The 18,603-nt window shown below is 43.4% G+C and overlaps 3 protein-coding genes across 4 annotated transcripts; 2 read left to right on the top strand and 1 right to left on the bottom strand.

Moving 5' to 3' along the window:
* Positions 1-12: 12 nt before the first annotated feature.
* LOC129182280 (transcription factor IIIA-like) lies at positions 13-1,337 on the top strand. The gene has a single exon (XM_054778169.1). The coding sequence runs from the start codon at positions 146-148 to the stop codon at positions 1,190-1,192; it is 1,047 nt and encodes a 348-aa protein (XP_054634144.1). The 5' UTR covers positions 13-145; the 3' UTR covers positions 1,193-1,337.
* A 1,010-nt stretch (positions 1,338-2,347) lies between these two features.
* wdr83 (WD repeat domain containing 83) lies at positions 2,348-6,835 on the bottom strand. Its single transcript, XM_054779152.1, has 10 exons — positions 6,531-6,835; positions 6,233-6,347; positions 6,032-6,152; positions 5,674-5,779; positions 5,547-5,595; positions 5,281-5,407; positions 3,306-3,373; positions 3,105-3,213; positions 2,917-3,031; positions 2,348-2,831 (listed from the first exon to the last, which is right to left on the bottom strand). Exons 2-10 carry the CDS (start codon positions 6,333-6,335, stop codon positions 2,676-2,678), a joined length of 954 nt encoding a protein of 317 aa, XP_054635127.1. The 5' UTR covers positions 6,336-6,347; positions 6,531-6,835; the 3' UTR covers positions 2,348-2,675.
* A 691-nt stretch (positions 6,836-7,526) lies between these two features.
* Positions 7,527-10,019, top strand: wdr83os (WD repeat domain 83 opposite strand). 2 transcript variants are annotated; one of them, XM_054779356.1, is made up of 4 exons: positions 7,527-7,682; positions 7,895-8,000; positions 8,691-8,788; positions 9,684-9,927. In XM_054779356.1, exons 1-4 carry the CDS (start codon positions 7,633-7,635, stop codon positions 9,748-9,750), a joined length of 321 nt encoding a protein of 106 aa, XP_054635331.1. In that variant the 5' UTR covers positions 7,527-7,632; the 3' UTR covers positions 9,751-9,927. The 2 variants fall into 2 exon arrangements, with proteins under 2 accessions (XP_054635331.1, XP_054635330.1); XM_054779355.1 differs by lacking the exon at positions 8,691-8,788 and having other exon boundaries at positions 9,684-10,019.
* The last annotated feature ends 8,584 nt before the right edge of the window (positions 10,020-18,603 follow it).

The following is an 18,603-nucleotide window of genomic DNA, read 5'->3' as shown; positions in this document are numbered from 1 at the left end:
TCGCGTTCAGAAAACATCTCTGAGGGACGTCACACGCCAGAGAATTGTGGGAAGATATGGCGTCTCGGGTGGCAACGTGTTGACAGCTCTTGGAGGTAATTCTTTAAATTGTTGCGATTCCTGTTGTAATTTCGGAAACGCCGTAATGGAAGGAAATGTGGAGCCTCACAAACGTTTCATTTGCTCGTTTGCCGGCTGCGCGGCGGCCTACAACAAGCAGTGGAAGCTTGACGCACACTTATGTAAGCACACAGGCGTCAAGCCGCACAAATGTCCTCACGACGGCTGCGACAAGGACTTCTGCAGCCCCTACCACCTAGCCCGCCACCAGCTCAGCCACAGCGGCCTGCACCCCTTCCCTTGCACGGTGGAGGGCTGCGCGCAGGCTTTCACCACCAACTCCAACCGTGCCCGGCACGTCACCCGCGTCCACTCCGGGGAGGCCAAGCGATACATGTGCAAAGTGGACGGCTGCAACCTGGAGTTCAAGAAGAACAAGCAGCTCAAGTCGCACATGAGCGAGCAGCACACTCACACACCCGCCTACCAGTGCACGCATGATGGCTGCACCATGCGCTTCACCTTCCCCAGCAGGCTCAAGCGCCACATGAAGGTGCACAGAGGCTACCCCTGCACCCAGGAGAGCTGCATCTTCACGGGGAGTACCTGGACGGAGTACCTGAAGCACAGGAGGGAGCAACACAGGCCGGCGCTTAGCTGCGAGCAGTGCAGCAAGGTGTTTAAGGACTCCTGGTTCCTGGAGCAGCACCAGAGGGTCCACTCGGACACCCGGCTGGTTTACAGGTGTCCCCGAGAGGCCTGCGAGCGCTCTTTCACTACCATCTTTAACCTGCAGAGCCACATCCAGGCCTTCCACGAGGAGCTGCAACCCTTCACCTGTGGCCACCCCGGCTGCGGCAAGACCTTCGCCATGAAGCAGAGCCTCCGGCGGCACGGTGTGGTCCACGACCCAGATAGGAAGAAGATGCCTCGGCCTAAAAGGTCTCTGGCCTCCAGGCTGAGCGGCTGCAGTGACAAGATGGTTGTCTTGTGCGAGAAGAGTCCAGTGAAGCAGGATGCTTCTGGTCCTGTTGAGCTGGTCTCTCTGCTGCAGGACACATCCCTGATGGGTCGTCCCACAGTGGACAGTCAAGAACTCACAGTGGCTCTGACCTCACCCCTCACACTGTAGAGGACACTTTCAAATGGACAGTTCTAATGAAAATACAGCTTGTGTGTCAAGTAACTTTTTTTTTTTGTTTTGTTTTTTTTACATTTAGTGCATACATGTCTGTGGACTTAATCATGTTATAAACATCCTCTAAGGGAAAAATAAATTCACGAACATAACCACTTATTTCTCCTCACTTATTTAACCTTTTTTGACCCACGGACCGGCTTGTGTTCCCACAAAGGGGGGACGTACATGATAGCGATCTAATTTATCTTATCTCTGGAGTTTACCAGAGAGATTTCCAGAGGTAAAAGGCAGTGTGCTAGCATGAATTGACTTGAGACAAATGTGCACATTAGCACTCAATAAGTCGTCAAAACGTACCTTTATGCATTCCCACATAGTATCAGCAGTTGAGACCAAATATGAGGTGAAAGAAAAATGATAAAAATACAGTAGTAGTCTATCTGTGCGGCGAGAGAAAGTTAGCACACGCACAATGGACATGGGTCAAGTGAGACGGATGTAACAGAGAATCCGGCCACTTTTCAAAATAAAACATCATGGAAATTTTTTCTTTCTGTGCGGCCCGTCACCGGGTTGGGGATAGCTGATTTACACCATAAATAGTTCTACATTTATTTTATCTACATATTTTGATTCCTTGACCATGAAAACACCATGGACAGGTTTCAATGACTTAAAGAATGTTAATACCTAGCATGATAATGCTAAGTGTCTGCTTAAGTTCATAGTCATGAAAATTATATTTTAAAAAATGCTAGTATGCACATTAACATGCTCACGTTAGCATGTTAACACCAGTGTCTATGAAAATGGCTAAAAATGTTACTATGCTAATGTTATCATGCTAACATGCTAATGTGAGCATGCTAACATGTAGCATGATAATGTTCATGCTAAAAAAAATGCCACTATGCTAATATTTGCATGTTAACATGCTAACACCTAGCAGGATAATGGTGTTTATACAATGTATATGCGTCTACCCATGAAAATAGCATATCCCATTTCCTGATAATTTCATCTAAATCCATTCAGAACTTTTCAAGTTATTTTGAACACAGACAAATAGATAAACACCAGCAAAAACGTAACCTCTGCGCCGTGCTTGGCGGAGGTAATAATGTAGTAAACTTTGACAGGAAAGCAAACAATTTAACGTTTTAATTGAAAGGACATGAAAGTGTAGCTTGAAGACACAAAAAGTACTTATCCTTTAGTTTCATCATGTTCAGTGCTTGCTACAGCACCACAATCTATTTGTGGCTGTGAAGGGTTGGGAGGATTGATGTCATCAAATTTGCATAATTGGCCATAACAAATTTGCAAAAAGTGAGCAAATCAAATACATTCAAAACTACAAATGAAATATCTTCTGTCTACACTTTTTGTTTTTCTATTGTCACGATGTGGTTTACAAAAATATATGTACACACCCAAAACAGCCCACAAATCATAGTTCTGTCTATGCGACAAATTAAGTTGCCATGCCAGCATCCTCTGCCTCTTCAGGCTCAGCCGCCCACACTTGGACACGCCCCTCTGTGGCGGTAAGGAGGCGGGTCTCCTTGGGGTGGAAGGACATGGACTGGACCACGGCCTTGCCCACAGGCAGCTTCAAGGACAAAGAGCCCTGCGAGACGACAGAGTGCAAAATATCATGAGCGCGCATGTAGAAGACGTGACTAGACATACCAAACTCTGGGTGCTTTTATTACCTCCACCAAGTCCCAGCAGTACACGTGTCCGTCCTCGGAGCAGCTCAGGACGTGAGTGTCTTTGGAAGACAGGCAGCATTCCAGTTTGTATCCCTTCATCTGGTGTCCCGTGTACCTGAGGCCAGCATGCACACATTTACCAAAGGGGGGTACGTGTCTCATGTCTCCTCAATGTACTTCTCACTCACTCGCCCAGCATTTCTCCAGTGCTCTTGTCTAGCAGTCTCACTGTGGAGTCCAGACTGGAGCTGAGCGTGCACTGTCCATCCTGACTGAAGCACACGCACGTGATGGGACCTGCGGCACACAAGTTACACAATCATTTTGTGTAACTTGTTTTCCTTGACATAGATGGACACAACTAACTCTCCTGGAAGAGTTTTACTGACTGCTGATGAAGTCCACGTGAAGCTGTCCCATTCTGAGGTCGTAGCGTCTCACTCGACCGTCCACCGACCTGGATGGCGTCATCACCAAAGTCAACATGTCAGGACAAAGACGATAATGCTTGCCTTTGATCTGGTATCAACTTTGAAAATCAAGTAAAACCAGAAACATGATCAATAATTATTAAAGTAGTTATTAAAGAAAGAAACATGACACCACCCTCCTATTGGGGGGGAAAAAAAGCATCGATCAGTCAAAACATTATAGGCAGTTTGCTTGCTAAGCGAGAGGGGGAAAGGTGAGCCAACACCGCCATCAAGTGACCAACGGATGCAAAGATCATGGCTTTGAATTAATGACAGTGGACTTGCAGAATAGAAGGCTCCGATAAGGGTCTTATGCTGCCGAGTTTGGTCATACATGAGTGAGATCGTCCGATACTGATCACGTGGATTAACTGTGCATTTTTCAATGTATTTATGATGAGTGGTATTGGCCAGGGCCACCGTTAAACAATTCCGAGGGCCCCTGGCAACTAGGTAATTATTACAAAATAAACTTGGGCTGAAAGGTTTTTGGTTTTTTTTGCCTTTGTCTGCGTGAAATGATTTTTGTACTATTTGACACAAACCTGAATTGAATTCGATGCATGTTTTGGAGTAATACGAATACATGGGGAATTGTTCAATAATTTATTTTTTAGTACAAATAAATGTCTTTATTAAATAGAAATCTGTCTTGCTTAACTTAAAAGAATAGAGTGTCCAGGTTGCAGGGGTGTCCAACTTTCATCACTATTATCATTTGTCATGATATAAAGGCAACAATTTTGAATTTAACAGTTATAACAAAAAACTACTAAGAGTTGAAGCAAATATTCCTTGACCCTTTGTGAGCTACTCAAATTCTCTTCAAATCAAATTCCTCTGATTTCCAGTACAGCTCTGGGTCCTGGCTGTACTGTCTGCCATCCATGTATAAAGTGTAAACGTACTTGTATTTACCATATTTCTACACACTACTTGTAAATAAGCATATCTTGTTTATCTTAGATTCTTTTTATGTTATTATATTTTATTATTATGTAAGAGTGTTTGTCTTTGTCTTCTGCAACTGAGCTACTGTAACCAAGCAGTTTCCCTTGTGGGTCAATAAAGTCTGTCTAAAATAAGCTGGAGAGCTAGGAGACCCCTGTGATAGCATCACCATCATAAGGCTGGACACGCTATGTGTTTATGTTCATTAAACAACCACACACAAAGCCTGTTTTGAGGACTAGACATACATAATTAGTATAATGACAAGAACAGAGCAAAATTGTTCAGTGACCCTTGAAAAAGTTAGTACGTACCCTGTGAACGTGATATCCACTTCCCCGTGGATAAAAATGAGCTACAAACTAACCGCATCGCTTGCTTGTTTTACAACAAAATGTCACTGTGGTAAACAAGTCACATTTGAAGTCCGAAGACGTGAAGCTAAGCGGATAAGTCAGTTAACTGCTGCCAGTGACAGCTAGGTAAAGCGTGTAAACAAAGATGCAAGGAAAGTCGGACAGCAATCGGTTTGATAAGAGAGTGATCAAACACGCTGGCATCCATTGGCGTAGCCTGTGGCAAGCTGTCCCTTGTCAGCTTGCCAAAATGCATCCCTTGTCGGCTCAATACAGGGGTTGGCAACCCTACGTGACACAGCACACATCTAGGGTCGACGTGCTGATCGTTTTTTGTGATTGGCTTTGAAAAGCATTTATCTGCGTAAGCCGATCATGTGTTTTTTTCGGGAATTGGCCGATGCTAATCGGTGGCCGATCAATCGGATACACAATGTCAAAATGAAAATACTGAAAAAATGAAACTAACTAGGGCAAGATAAACAGTTTTTAACGTGAAATATAAGTGTAAACACAAAAGTGAGGAAAAGCAGAAAATCCTCCCCTGGACACTAAAGTTAATCATTGACTTTTGCGACACTGACCCAGTGAGCAGCTCGTGTTTGGCCACTTTCAGGCTGCTGACACTGTCTCTGGCATCATCCAAAACCTGGATGGGCTCAAGCTTGCGAGACCTGGTGTCCCAGCAGCGCACTGTCCCATCTATGGAACCTGGAATAGAGACAACAGAGGAGACGCTCGCGTTAACCAGCAAGTCCTTCGTCCGTGAACACATCATTTTAACAAAGCAGAAATGATCCTATGATCAAATCGACCAGAGTGACCCGCTGTTTTTTCTTTGTTTGCCTACCAGACAGGATGACTGTCGCCTCCTCGTTGAACTGTACGCAGTTGACTTTCTGCATTAAAGAAATAGAGACATGTCAAGAAAAACTGCAAAAAAAGACAAGAACAAAAAAAGAACAAGCAGGGCTCACCCCGGCGTGACCCCTGAGTTTTCTGGCCACCTGGCCGGTGGCGACGTCCCAGAGGATAACCGTCTTGTCCGAGCTGCAGGAGCAAATCTGACTGTTGTCAAAGGACCTGTGGGTACAGCCATTTCAAAGACAGTTGAATAAAACTTTATTGTCATTGTTAGACAAACAAAAGGCAGCACAGCAGCTCAGTACGATAGAAAACAACCCAAAAGAGTCCAAGCAAACAATTAACAACTTCTGAAACAAAGGTGTGCAATTCGGAGTTCAACCAACATTTTAGGGAAATGTAACCCTCTGAAGTCACCACTTTTTCGATATGTTTCATTTCTGATTTTATGCTCCAAACACTGCTGCTCACCCATCAGCGTCCAGGACCTCGTAGCCATGGCCGCTGTAGGTCTTCAGCAGCGTCCCTCGGTTGCCGCTCCACAGTTTGAGAGATTTGTCGGCGCCGCAGGACAACAGGTACTGTCCATCAGCTGACCCGGTAGAGAAAGAGACAGAGAAGAGCATAAGACAAACAACACCAAAGAAATAAACGTTGTTGGCTCTTTATCACCATTGAAGCGCACAGCTCTGACAGGTCCTTGTTTACAGTCAATGGTACGTAAGAGATGCTGAGGAAGCTGAGGGGCCTGAGGTTTGGGAAGAGGAAACGACATCTTTCATGCAACCTGGAGGGCCAAACAACAGGGAGAAAAGTAAACACATAGTTTCAGGCTACCCTTTTGCTCATATAAACACTGGGTTGTGGACAACAATGCATGACTCAGTCTAAGAGGCAAGCATATTCAAATGCTATATACTGTAGATGCATTTTGTAGTTTGTCGTCTTGCCAGACTTTTTAGATACTTACTCAAAGCTGAATGTAAGGACTTGTTTTGAATTGAATCTAGATGCGAAGATTTATTCCAGTTTCTTGCATTGTAGTAAGCATGTATGTCTTTATCTTCTCTTAACTAGGTGCGGCTTGCTTTAAAGTGTGCAACATTGTGGTTTATCCACCCTGAATGTGTATGTATCGTAACAAATATTACACCAATACGTTAAATCATTTGAATAACAACTCTGCTTTTCCTGTTTGCGCTAGCATTCGGTTCAGCTATTTACTTCCGCGGTCTGAGACAAAATTCTGGACGCCATTTCCGGCCTTCTTCTTCTTCCTGTTGTTTATGGCGGGTTGCAACCAACGTTTAGGTGCATACCGCCACCTACTGTACCGGAGTGTGTATCTTTAGGGTGAATACTTCAATTACAGGTTTACAAAGGGGGGGAGCAAAAACACCGTTCTACACCTTATGTATTAACCACGTGTCCTTAGGATAGCCCATTAGTGGGTTCCCTTAGCAGCTCCTTCAGCAGTAGACTGTTACACCCACGGTGTAAGAAGGAGAGGTTCCGCAGGTCCTTCATACCGACTGCTATCAGGCTCTACAACACCTGCACCACCTGAACCATGTTGTAGTGCTTTACTTTACTGTTCTCTTTACTTGTCTTGCTTGCTTGCTGCTGTAACAAGTAAATTTCCCCGCTGTGGGATCAATAAAGTACATACAATACAATACAATAGAGCCTGGCTGCAATCTTTGGTGTTGTCACCCTTTCCTAAGATTCCCTTTAAATTCCAGCCTTTAGTTATAATGTACAATTAATTAGTTATTGAATTAATTATTGAATTAATTATTTAATTTATTATTGTATAGCACATTCCTCTGGGATATTTCCTGCACACCGATGTGATAAGCTTAAACTGTACCGTGGGTACTTTCAAAATACAACTTCTAAACTCGTCTTCTCCTTTGAATGTTGCTTCAGTTAGTAGTTTATGCTTTTATTTTGAACCATAGCGGAAACAGCTGTCCTCTACGTCTACTTCCCCCAATGTACAGTCAGCTAAGTCACCGGCAAGCTATCTGAAACAATCACCATATATATAATTTTTTAATTCTACAGTTATTATGTCCTCTAATAACATGGCAGATCCCAAGAGACCAAATAAGGTATTACGGTGAGTGTCCAAGAGTTTCATCGATGTGTTTTGCAGGCTTGTGCTAGCCTAGCTTGGCTAACATTGGCTAATCGTGACACGGTCCTAAAGCGATTGGGCATCGTTAACTTCATCTGACGTAAAGTAACAGTTGGAAATTTGGCAGATTTACCACTTTGCACCGTTCGTTCCCGACATTGTGTATGCCTTTCTAATATGCTGTGGCTTTGCAGGTACAAGCCCCCCACCACAGAGACAAACCCGACTCTCGAGGACCCCACCCCGGACTACATGAACCTGCTGGGCATGATCTTCAGCATGTGTGGACTGATGCTCAAGGTGACACACACATCCACACTGTACCTCCACTTAGAATACATGAAACATGAAACCTCAGAAACATGCCCCCACGGCAACGTCAAATATAAACAAGAAACGTGTCTGACACCTGCATAAAGCTAGTGCTCTATTTGGTTTGTTTGTGTGTAGACCATGTGACTGGCAGCAGTCCTGGCACACATACACACATACATAAACACAAATGTATGCGTTTTTTTCTTAATTAAAATGTTTTAGTTTTAAAATGATAAATTGAATATCTTGTCCATCAAACATGAAATTTGTCCACATGTCTACTCTTCTGTTTGTCGAGGCATAGACATATTGCGATGTGTAACTTATTACAACATTGCAGCATGCGGTTCGCATTTTTGTGATGGAAAATCCACCTTCCCTAGCTCACAAAGACAGTAGTTCTGATTGGATCACCTACGTAAATCATCCCCACTGTGATTGGATCATCGTGTTTTTTTTTGTTGTCGAAAGTGTCATTTCATTCTGTCGTAGTTTTGTACTTTTTGTTAGTTGCCATCCCATGTTTTGTTTGGTTCAGGTCAATGTTTCTTACTGTTCAAGTTGAGTTTTTAATCCAACATGTGCTTTTGTTGGCTGTTTGGCGTGTGAATTGGTGTTCTATGATAAATACCATTGAAGTGAATGGAAATGAACCAGTGCATGTTCACCTCGCAGCTTAAATGGTGCGCTTGGATTGCCGTCTACTGTTCCTTCATCAGCTTTGCGAACTCCAGGAGCTCGGAAGACACCAAACAGATGATGAGCAGCTTCATGTGAGTGTGACATACAAACTAAAACACAGTCCATGCCATGTTGCTGCATGGGAATCGGCCATGACGCATTTGCATGCAAATGAGAGGAATTGTGGGAGACAAAAAGTGAGTCAAAAAAGCTCGAAAAGCACAACAAATATGTTTACAACTACAAACGAATTTTCTTCTGACACTTTTTGTCGTATTTTTTAATGTCAAAAACAAGACGGAGCCACCTGTGTGTGTTTTTAGATGGGTGAAGTGTCCACAACCGCACCCGCCGTTCGTTGAGAAGAGCGATACATGGTTTAATGTCGGAGTCGCTGTTAAAAGCCCACCTATTTTTTTGCATGTTTATGTCTTTGATTCATCTGTAATGTTTTTCGGCAAGGATTAAGATATTGCACTGTGTTCGACGGTCCTTCAACGCACAACAGTTACGTGCTATGAGACGCAAAAGAGAAGCCTATACATAACGTTCTCTGATGCTGCCGCAGCTTAATAAATCCACAAAGCTTCTGTGTTCCTAAACTTGAACACACACATCTATACCTTTACCACTCTAAACCAGTTCAATCCCAGAAGACATCTTACCCCTTTGAGAGCCGCTCTCTTTTCACTAGATTTGTTGCCTGTCGCTTTTTTGAAAAAGAGTATCTTGAGGGGTCTGATTACTTGCTAGATATAGCGACAGTGTCGCTAAGCTGGCAACACTGATCCCTCCTGCTACATCTTCTTATTCTCTGTTAGACCAGGTGCATGTGAAGTGTGTTAACAAGCAGAGTTATGCATACCAGCCCCATTATAATGTGTTTATGAGCGAGGGCGAACGGGCGGCCAAATCTTTTTGTGGCGGGAAACAACTGGTATGATCCGAGTGACTTCAAGTATTTCATGTCGTCCGTTGCGTCCGCAGGCTGTCCATCTCAGCCGTGGTCATGTCCTACCTCCAGAACCCACAGCCAATGTCGCCGCCGTGGTAACCCCAGCATCATGTCCATACGGTTTGGAGGTGAAAGCGGGAGGCAGATTGTCCAGCCAGGAACCAGAACAGACACATAGAGGAACTCGAAGAACTCTCTTGTTAACCTTTTGATAGTCTTTAATTGAGGAACACATGTTGATGTTTTACAAGATGATGCAATTAAAGTTGTTATACAAATAAATTGACAGTTTGTGTGTTTGTAACGCTACTTAAGAGTAGTATCTTTCTTCATTATTGACATGACTTTGTTAACAGAAGTGTGATGGAACTGTAATACACCAACTTCACCACTCGGTAGCGCTAGGTTCATTGTGAGTGCATTCACTTTTGTGTTGGAATACTTGAGAGATTTCAATTGGAGTGCATTGTGGTCACCTACAATCTTTTTACACTGTTGTTATCTGCAGCCTAATTCAGTGAGTGCGTTAGTGATGATAATGGCACACGCATGGATCTTCATTCCCAAACATGATTTGTGCGCCGCGTTCAAGGGTGCCTTCTTTCATGCACTGCCGTTTGGTCTTTGTGGGTGCCCAAATGAGGTTAATCAATGTTGACCTTTTGCATCCTTTGTGTTCATGAACATCAGCACCATTGTCAGAAAGATGCTAAGTCAGCAGGCCTTACTGTCACACGTGGAGACAATGGCATGTTACAGGAGCGTGCACGCCAAAGGGCAAGAGACAGACAAAGTGCAGACGAATGCTTCTGAATGTGAACTAATGATTGTCACTCGGTAGAGCGCCGAGGCCGAACACTCGAAACACGTCTGTTTGACCTTTTTGAGTGGAAAATTATGGCGTCTGTTCCTCCTGTCCTGTAGATGGCAGTAATGCATATTACAAACTGACGCATACCGGCAGCTTTTTTCCCACAAACAGCGCCATCTGCTGGATCTGCTGGGTTAATGCCCCGCTTTCGGACCATAACAACCAAAAAATCTTCCATCTGCACTACAACTTTATAGATTGCCCTATTTTAAACTAAATTTAAATGAAATTACTTGATCGAACCCTCGCAACGGCTTTCATTCTGCAAGACTCTAAATAGTTAACAATAAAATATGTTTTCCCACCAAATTAAGGGTCAGTTAAAATTGTGATTTTTCCTGCTATTGTGTGAATACTTTTTGCTGATGTATTGGTACAGAAGGGGATATATATTAAATATAAATATATTTGATTATATATTATATTATGTCCTGCAATTGGCTGGCGACCAGTCCATGGTGTACCCCGCCTCTCGCCCGAAGTCAGCTGGGATAGGCTCCAGCATACACCCGTCACCCTAGTGAGGAAAAGTGGCATAGAAAATTGATTTATTATATTAATATCTATTTAATACTTATATATAAATATATATACTGTATATACATATAAATTGCATATACTGTATATCTATGCTGATGTATATATTTTTCATATACAGTATACTGTACAGTAATCCCTCATTTATTGCAGTTAATTTATTTATAAATGCAAGTTAAAGCATAGAAAACCTGTTTGCGACGTTTTAAGTTTTTTTTTTAACATTAGAGCCCTTTAGACTTGAAATAACACCCTTTTAGTCACTTTTACAGCCTGTTGGTCCGGCAATCGAGTCTGGTGCTTGTGTGTCTCACCCAACATTACAGTAACATTACTGACACCTAACGACCCCAGGCAGTAGAATGTAGAACACAGTAGTCCCACCACTTTGTGCTTCAAATTTCACAACTTTGCTCTTGTCACAGTTTTTCCAAAATATATTAATATGTCAGCGCTGTTTCGTGTTTGAATACGGTCTATTATTAGGTTTAAAAAATGCATATATAAACAAATGTTATGTTTTTTTGCCTAAATGAAGCATTTTCAAGGCTAGAATTACGTAGCTAAATGAAGTAAAATAAAAATACAGTCAAACCTGTCTATATCGGCCGCTGAGGGGAAACGGCAAAAGTGGCCGCTATAGGCAGGTGGCCGCTATAGACAGGTTGGCGGCCATTTTGAATTTTTGCGCAAACATATTAACATGTTCACAAAAATTAAAAATTTGGTGTTTAAAAATAATTTTAAAAATTAAATCAAAGAAGGTAATAAAATTATAAAAATATAAGTAGCGGAGAAATTAATTTCCATCTTTGATTTTTTTTTAAACACGATTTTAAAAGCAAGAAATACAAACTTTCGTGAACGAGCCTGAGGAATGGGATCTAACAGGATACGCGTGAAGCAGTCATGAATGGGTGTGTACGTGAACAATAGAGTGCGGAGGAGGTGCGAAGATCGTTATAAACTAGTGCCGTAGATTGGATCCCAAGATGCGGTAGTCGACGTGTGGTTGGAAGATGTTTATTCCAAACCAGAAAAAGATGAAAAGTACAACACAGGTGCAAAAGTACAACAAAGGGTAATTACTACAAAAGGTGACCCGGATGACACACGGGAAAAGGAGCAAAGAACAAAAAGAGCTACCAAAAGAGTAGAGTAAGACTAACACAAAACACTGCTGAAAACCAAGCAGGAACAATAGCAAAGGTTGCTTACGCTGCCAGAGTGAGCCAGGCAGGGAAAAAAGAATGGCAAGAAAGCTTCACTACGAATAGCAGACAGTGGGTAACTGCTGGACTAGGAGAGCCTGAGTCGAGGAGCGAATAGCAACGATCTGGCACCAGGTGAAGGAACGCTTCCGTCTTAAGTATCTGCTGCTGATCGTCTCCAGGTGGTGTGTAGGGTGTACTGCAACGAAGAGCACAGGAGAGGGAAGTATCGCAGCACACAGCACACCACACCATTGCTCCTTTCTTATTGAATGGGCTTCTAATCTCTAATTAGTCGGCAATTAAGTGAAATTTTTGATGTTTTATTCAGGTGTTTTGGCCATTTTAGAATCTATTGCAAAGTGGGAAGATTACTGTTTTGGCTGTCATTGAATCTTTTCAGGGCGGCATTGCAAAGTAAAAGCCCGGTCACACCGCCCGAACTTTGCTGTAGCGTTCGTGGAGCGGTGAAAAAAATTAATCACCGCTCGTAACCGTTCACCACTGTTTAACAGAAGTTGGCCCCCATTAAGGCAACGCCGTATACGCTCGGCCACCGCTGATGGTCCCTTGCCGCTCCGAAAGTTTTGAGCTGCACAAAATATTGCGAGCGGTGAGGAGCGGGCAATTTTCCGCCACGGCAAAGTTCATCACCGCTCCAACAACGCCCAGTCAAAGTTTGGCGCCGCTAGACGCAAGTTCGTGGACGCTTGGGTCCACTAGGCCAACGCAGAAATCTTGAACGCTGGACCACTGCTGCTTCGCCAGCTTTGCCCGGGCGGTGATTAAACGTTGCACAAACTTTGGTGGAGCGGTTGTAAGCGTTTTACAAGCGGACACGGGATTGCTGGAACGGTGTCAGGCGATGAAGCAGCGATCCATTGCGGTGATGAACTTTGGTTTGGCGTTGGTATGGAGGTGTCGGAGGGGGACCAGAATTTGGCTATAAATACAGGGAGAAATGCACCAGGAGCCCATTTGAAATAGCCGTTGAGTGCAGACCTCAGTTATATCGAATTTGCGCAAAGTTACAGTAAAACTGTACTACCATGGATGCTGAGAGACCTGCTATGATTGGTGCACTAGTCCAGCAGCAGAATCAGAACCTCCTCAGATTGCAACAAGCTGTTGACAGAAGGAGAAGAGAGAGAAGAATGAGAGAGTTGTGTGGGTCAGACAGTGGCTACTGAGAAGGCCTGAACATGGACTGTATGACAAGCTGATGGTGGAGCTGAGGAATGAGGATCCACGAGCCTTCCAGCACTTCATTAGGATGCCACCAGCCCGCATGCGCAGAATGCCGCTCTATCAACGCTCGCGTCACCGCTAAACCAATGTTCGCTACCGTTAAACCAACGCTAAAGCAAGACGATTTCAGCGGTACACCGCTAGGACAACGCCCGTGTTTTCGGTTTTCGATTCGTGAAGAATTTTTTTCACCGCTCCAGGAACGCTACAGCAAAGTTCAGGCGGTGTGACCGGGCCTTAAGAAGACGGCTTTTTTAATGTCGAACAACTGACGGTTTGTGTGGATCTTGTGAATGATTGTGACTGAGCTAGGACTCAGTAATTAAAATCTACACACAACGGCTTCATTGCTTAAAAAACAAAACTTTTTCGTGCATGAAACTTCTGCTTCAGTTGGTATTTTGGCCGCTATATGCGGTCAGATATTTACCAAGGGATACAAAATGGGTGGCCGCTGGCCGCGTTAGACAGGTGACTGCTATACACAGGGTCTACAACAGTGGCTGCTATAGGCAGGTGGCCGCTAAGACAAGTTTGACTGTATAAAGCATTCACAACACACATTTAAAGAGGTTGTGATGATATGCAGTATTCTACACTAGTCACTAGGTGTCAGTAATGTTACATTAACGAAACAACAAGGAACACTTCCAATTCTAACACTTGTGAGTCTATATTACGTCTTATTTACTCTTATTTTGTCTACTGTATAGAGAAGTAGGAGTGTAAAGGTGACTATAGGGGTGTTATTTCATGTCTCAAGGGCTCTAATAATGTTAATATTTATTTTTTTTCCTACACTCAAAGTACGAAAATATTCAATTTAACAAGAAGGAATCCTACGTTGCAGAAATTCACTTACCATGGTCTGGTCTGGAACCGATTAATTGTGATAAACGAGGGATGACTGTACTACATATCATCACACCGTCTTTGGATGCGTCTTCTGAATACCTTATTTGTATTTTAGTTCATTTAGCCATTTTTATGCTTGAAATTTTGGCCAAAAAATAACAAAATGTGTTAAATATGCATATTTTTTTTGGCCAATAGGCCCTATTCAACCACAAAACAGCATATATATTGATTTAAGCAGCAAAATTCAAAGCGTGAAGTGGCGAGGGACGACTGTACTGTATATTCTATCTTTATGGTTCCACTCAAAGAGATTCAAGCTCCATTCTATATTTTGCAACATAAATATACAAACTAACTGTAGTATAGTTTGCACGAACCAGCATACAGCTCAGTATTACAGGCTGTTAATGTTTATTCATTGAAAGTGATGGTCTAACGGGTATGTGTACATTTGTAAATGCATTACTGCAGTAACAGTCACATCGTGATATTGTGTACCTAATAAAGTGGACTGTGTGTGTGCAGCAAACGTAGAATAATGAGAGGAGGAGGGAGGAGAAGTGGTGAGGATGGAGTAAAAAGAGAGAGGGAGAGAGAGGGTGGCGTTAGTGGAGTGGATGGCGAGCAGCCAGTCTTCAACGACCTTTGGAGAGGAACAAACCTTTCCGACACAAACGGGCCAGAAAAGATTTCATCTGACGCACCTCCCATCAGAACTTCTTTTGAGCCGGACTGAGCTCGGCTCGTGGCTGACGTCACAAGCATCCCGACGAGATGGTTGGGATGTGAACTATGGAACTGGTCTCCTCTTCTTCTTTGCTGCTGTGTCTCCTCCACACGACCAGAGAGGCCTCCACACCAGGGGGCAGGGGAGGTCCCGAGCGGTCTATCTTCTGGGATTGGTGCTTGCTGGAGAGAGGAGTACCAGACAGGCAGGTAAGACTGCAGAATCAGGAAGGATTGGTAACTGTTTTGTTATGAGTGCATGTTAATGTTACTTACTTCGCAGATACATGTTCACACTATGAATGAAGTTCTCCAGAAATGTCTATTCTTAGAAGTCTCAAATTTGTGTTGCGAGTTTATAGAACACATAGGCAAACTGCGGTCCACGGGCCACATTAAGCCCACCAAAGTCTAAATCCAAATTAACATCAAAACTGTAGCTGGCAACATGACTTGCAGTGCTACTGTGGCACGCTTGAATCACGCAGGAAGTAGTCAGATGCAATCTGTAGCTCGTACAAAAAAGCGATCCAAACAACACAACACGTGACACACAATGTAACTTACCTACTGCACCATGTGGCCATACAAATAAATGTCAATGTTGTTGCATTTTTGCTTGATTGCAGAACATGTCGAGGAGGTCCTTAGGGAAGTAAACATGGAGAGACGTTCACATACTCCTGAGATCCAATGTTTTGTCATTGGCCACAGGACTACGCAGCATGCCCTGCGGGAAGTTGTGAATGACAGTTTAAGTTATATGTTGTGTTTAAGGCTTAGTTGTTGTTTATTACCCACGTAGTAGCAGTGGTTGATGTATGTGATGCGTTAACTAGCTGTGGATGTATCGTGTTATTTTGTTGCACCATGAGTAAGTATGTTGTTCTGTTTGATGACCACATATATGTTGACTGCCGCTCGGCCAAATTTTTTAACCCAATGTCAAAAAGTTTGCCCACATTGTTATAGAAGGAAAGTTTAATAATTCATTGAGACATGGTAGGTCCCCTCCCCTTCTTGCTTGAATCTTTGGACTTTCGGCACCAGGACATGGACCAAACAGATGCTTGACTTTTGGCTTGTGAAGATGCCGTGCTGGTTTCATGAATCTCTGTCAGGTCCAATCTTGTCTCCTGTTTGTAGGAATCAACACGTCTCCTGGTCTTCTACTGTACATCGTGACAAATGTTAGCGGTGAACACGTCTATTATTGTTGGTATCGAGCCACAGGACCAGTGAGTTACGCAACACGTAACACTTCAAAAGTGCTCCACAACCTCTCAGACAGAAATAACTTCTTGATCTTATTTTGACACACAGTCCAACCCGATCTGATGTTTTCCAAGGAACAGTCTTGGTTCCATCTGTCATCTATCCGTACATCCCTCACCCATCATTCAGTACATACTGTGCACACAAATGTACATTATTCATAGCCGTCATAATACACCAAAACTGTCACTTTCATTTTTATAAAGCCAAATCTGTCCATCATCCATCAATCCAAAAGTGGTACAATGTGGACTTCAACCAAAAAAACAGTTCACAGCATCATCATGCGTGATGCCAGCAAAATATTAACTTCCCCCATCCTTTGCTTTTTCTTTGGCTTTTTTGTGATGCTGCCACAACAGGGCACCGGTAACAGTAAAGAGGGAAAAGTGTGATGATGACCATAGAGCACTACAGGAAAATACTATAGGAAAGGGTCTGGCTGCTCGGTACTGGATATGAGCATCACAATTCATCAGCTGTCAATTATGTATACAAATCAATGTAATGCACAGTTAATTCCCGCAGTACCTATCAATTCCACAAGGTAACAGTAACGATTTATATCTCCCTGCTCCCTCCCAATCCGTTAGATGTCTTCATCTGCATCTGCATCCACATTGTACCGGATTAGTAAATAGTTGAATCACTGGGTGAAAATGATGTAATACACAAGGCACACCTGCATGTGGCGCTGTGAACAGACAGATGAAACCACGTGACACACCAAACTATAGAAGAAGAAGGAACACATGCGCATAAGTCTGTCGTCTTCCACTTTCGAAGGCTCATCTAGACTTACGATGAAGAGAAATGACTTCTGGGAGTCAGTTTGGAGTTTGAGACAACAAAATATCAGACGAATGTCAACTGGGGTGAGTCATGCCAGTCGGAATGTTCAGATATTATGTTGGCTTGTTGTCAAACTCACTTCTGGTCACGTGACGGCAACGGCTCGGTGACGTCATCATTTTCTGTAAGAAGCGGGTTGCTTGTCTACACGGAATCCGCTTAAAAAAAATACTGTTTCAGGTCACCCAAAAAGCCGTTTCCGTGTGGCTGAAAGGCTGAAAGGATCAAATACTTTACTTTTTTGACCAGAAAACGTTTCTGTGTCGGTAGTCCCTTAGTTGAATGCCTCTCACATGTTCGGCTGTTGTGTCGGGGGCGTGGTTTGTGGACTATATATTTTGGGCGCAAAATAGGAGTTTCCCATCTGAACATTCATTCTGTCGTTGACGGTTGAAGAAAAAAGACCTGCTTGAGACCAACACTGCGTTTTCCTTTCCACTGCCACATTGCATCATGTCCGGGTCACCAACGTGGCAGTTGAAAGGAACACACCTTTGTTGGTCTCAAGCAGGTCTTTATTCTTATTCTTGATCCCGGAACTGATAAACATTGACATGGTTTTCTATGGGACACATTGTTGTCAAATGAGACCCACTGGGAAGTCAAGAACATCTATCCATTGTCCATCATCCGTACTTCTGAACATCCATGTAGTGTTTTTTTCGGCTCCCCGTTGTGGTAGTGAGACAGTGCAGAGATGATGCCACATTCAGTAGCTGTCAAAGATCATCAACAAAGAGCAGATGTGGTCTCACATGATAATGTCCAGAAGCAGAAATGACAAAGACAAAGACATGGACAATAGCATGGATGCTGACAGTGCCTGAGAGGAGCGCTTGTTTCGTGTCAACCTCTCCCCCCCTCATCTCACACCTGTGTCTTGAGTCAATGATTAGTTACGGGTTTATTTCTGTCTTTGCCTGGATTTTGACACCTTTACCACGTCCTGTCCTGGAATTCCATTGAAGTTGCTTAGTCTGACTCGGTTGTCGTACGTTGACGTGATGCTGCCGTTGATACGAGAGGCTGAAATGCAGGTGGCGTTTTGTTGTCCTCAGCAGGACTTGAACCAGACCAAGGCCTCAACCACTCAGCAAGCTTTGTCAAACACTGTTTTCAGGCCAGGCAATGTGTTTGTTGACCTAACAGAAGGCCGGCTCGCTGGACCAGACCTTACTTTCTGGTCCACTTGTCATTTGAGCTGTGTCCCAAAAGAGGCTGAATCCGAAGGTCGATGATATCATAAAAGTCTCCTATAGTCATCGGGCACGTGATCGACAAAAGCAAATAAGTCTCAATTTCTTTTTAAAACATTGGAACAACAGCTGTGGCTTTGGGCAACCTCCTGATGTTGTTTTAAAAATAAACTCCACA

This window comes from Dunckerocampus dactyliophorus, chromosome 6 (genome assembly GCF_027744805.1).
Source record: "Dunckerocampus dactyliophorus isolate RoL2022-P2 chromosome 6, RoL_Ddac_1.1, whole genome shotgun sequence".
In the NCBI taxonomy this organism is placed as follows: domain Eukaryota; kingdom Metazoa; phylum Chordata; class Actinopteri; order Syngnathiformes; family Syngnathidae; genus Dunckerocampus; species Dunckerocampus dactyliophorus.
The sequence above is the reverse complement of the archived record's forward strand: the minus strand, read 5'-3'. Positions and strand labels throughout refer to the sequence as shown.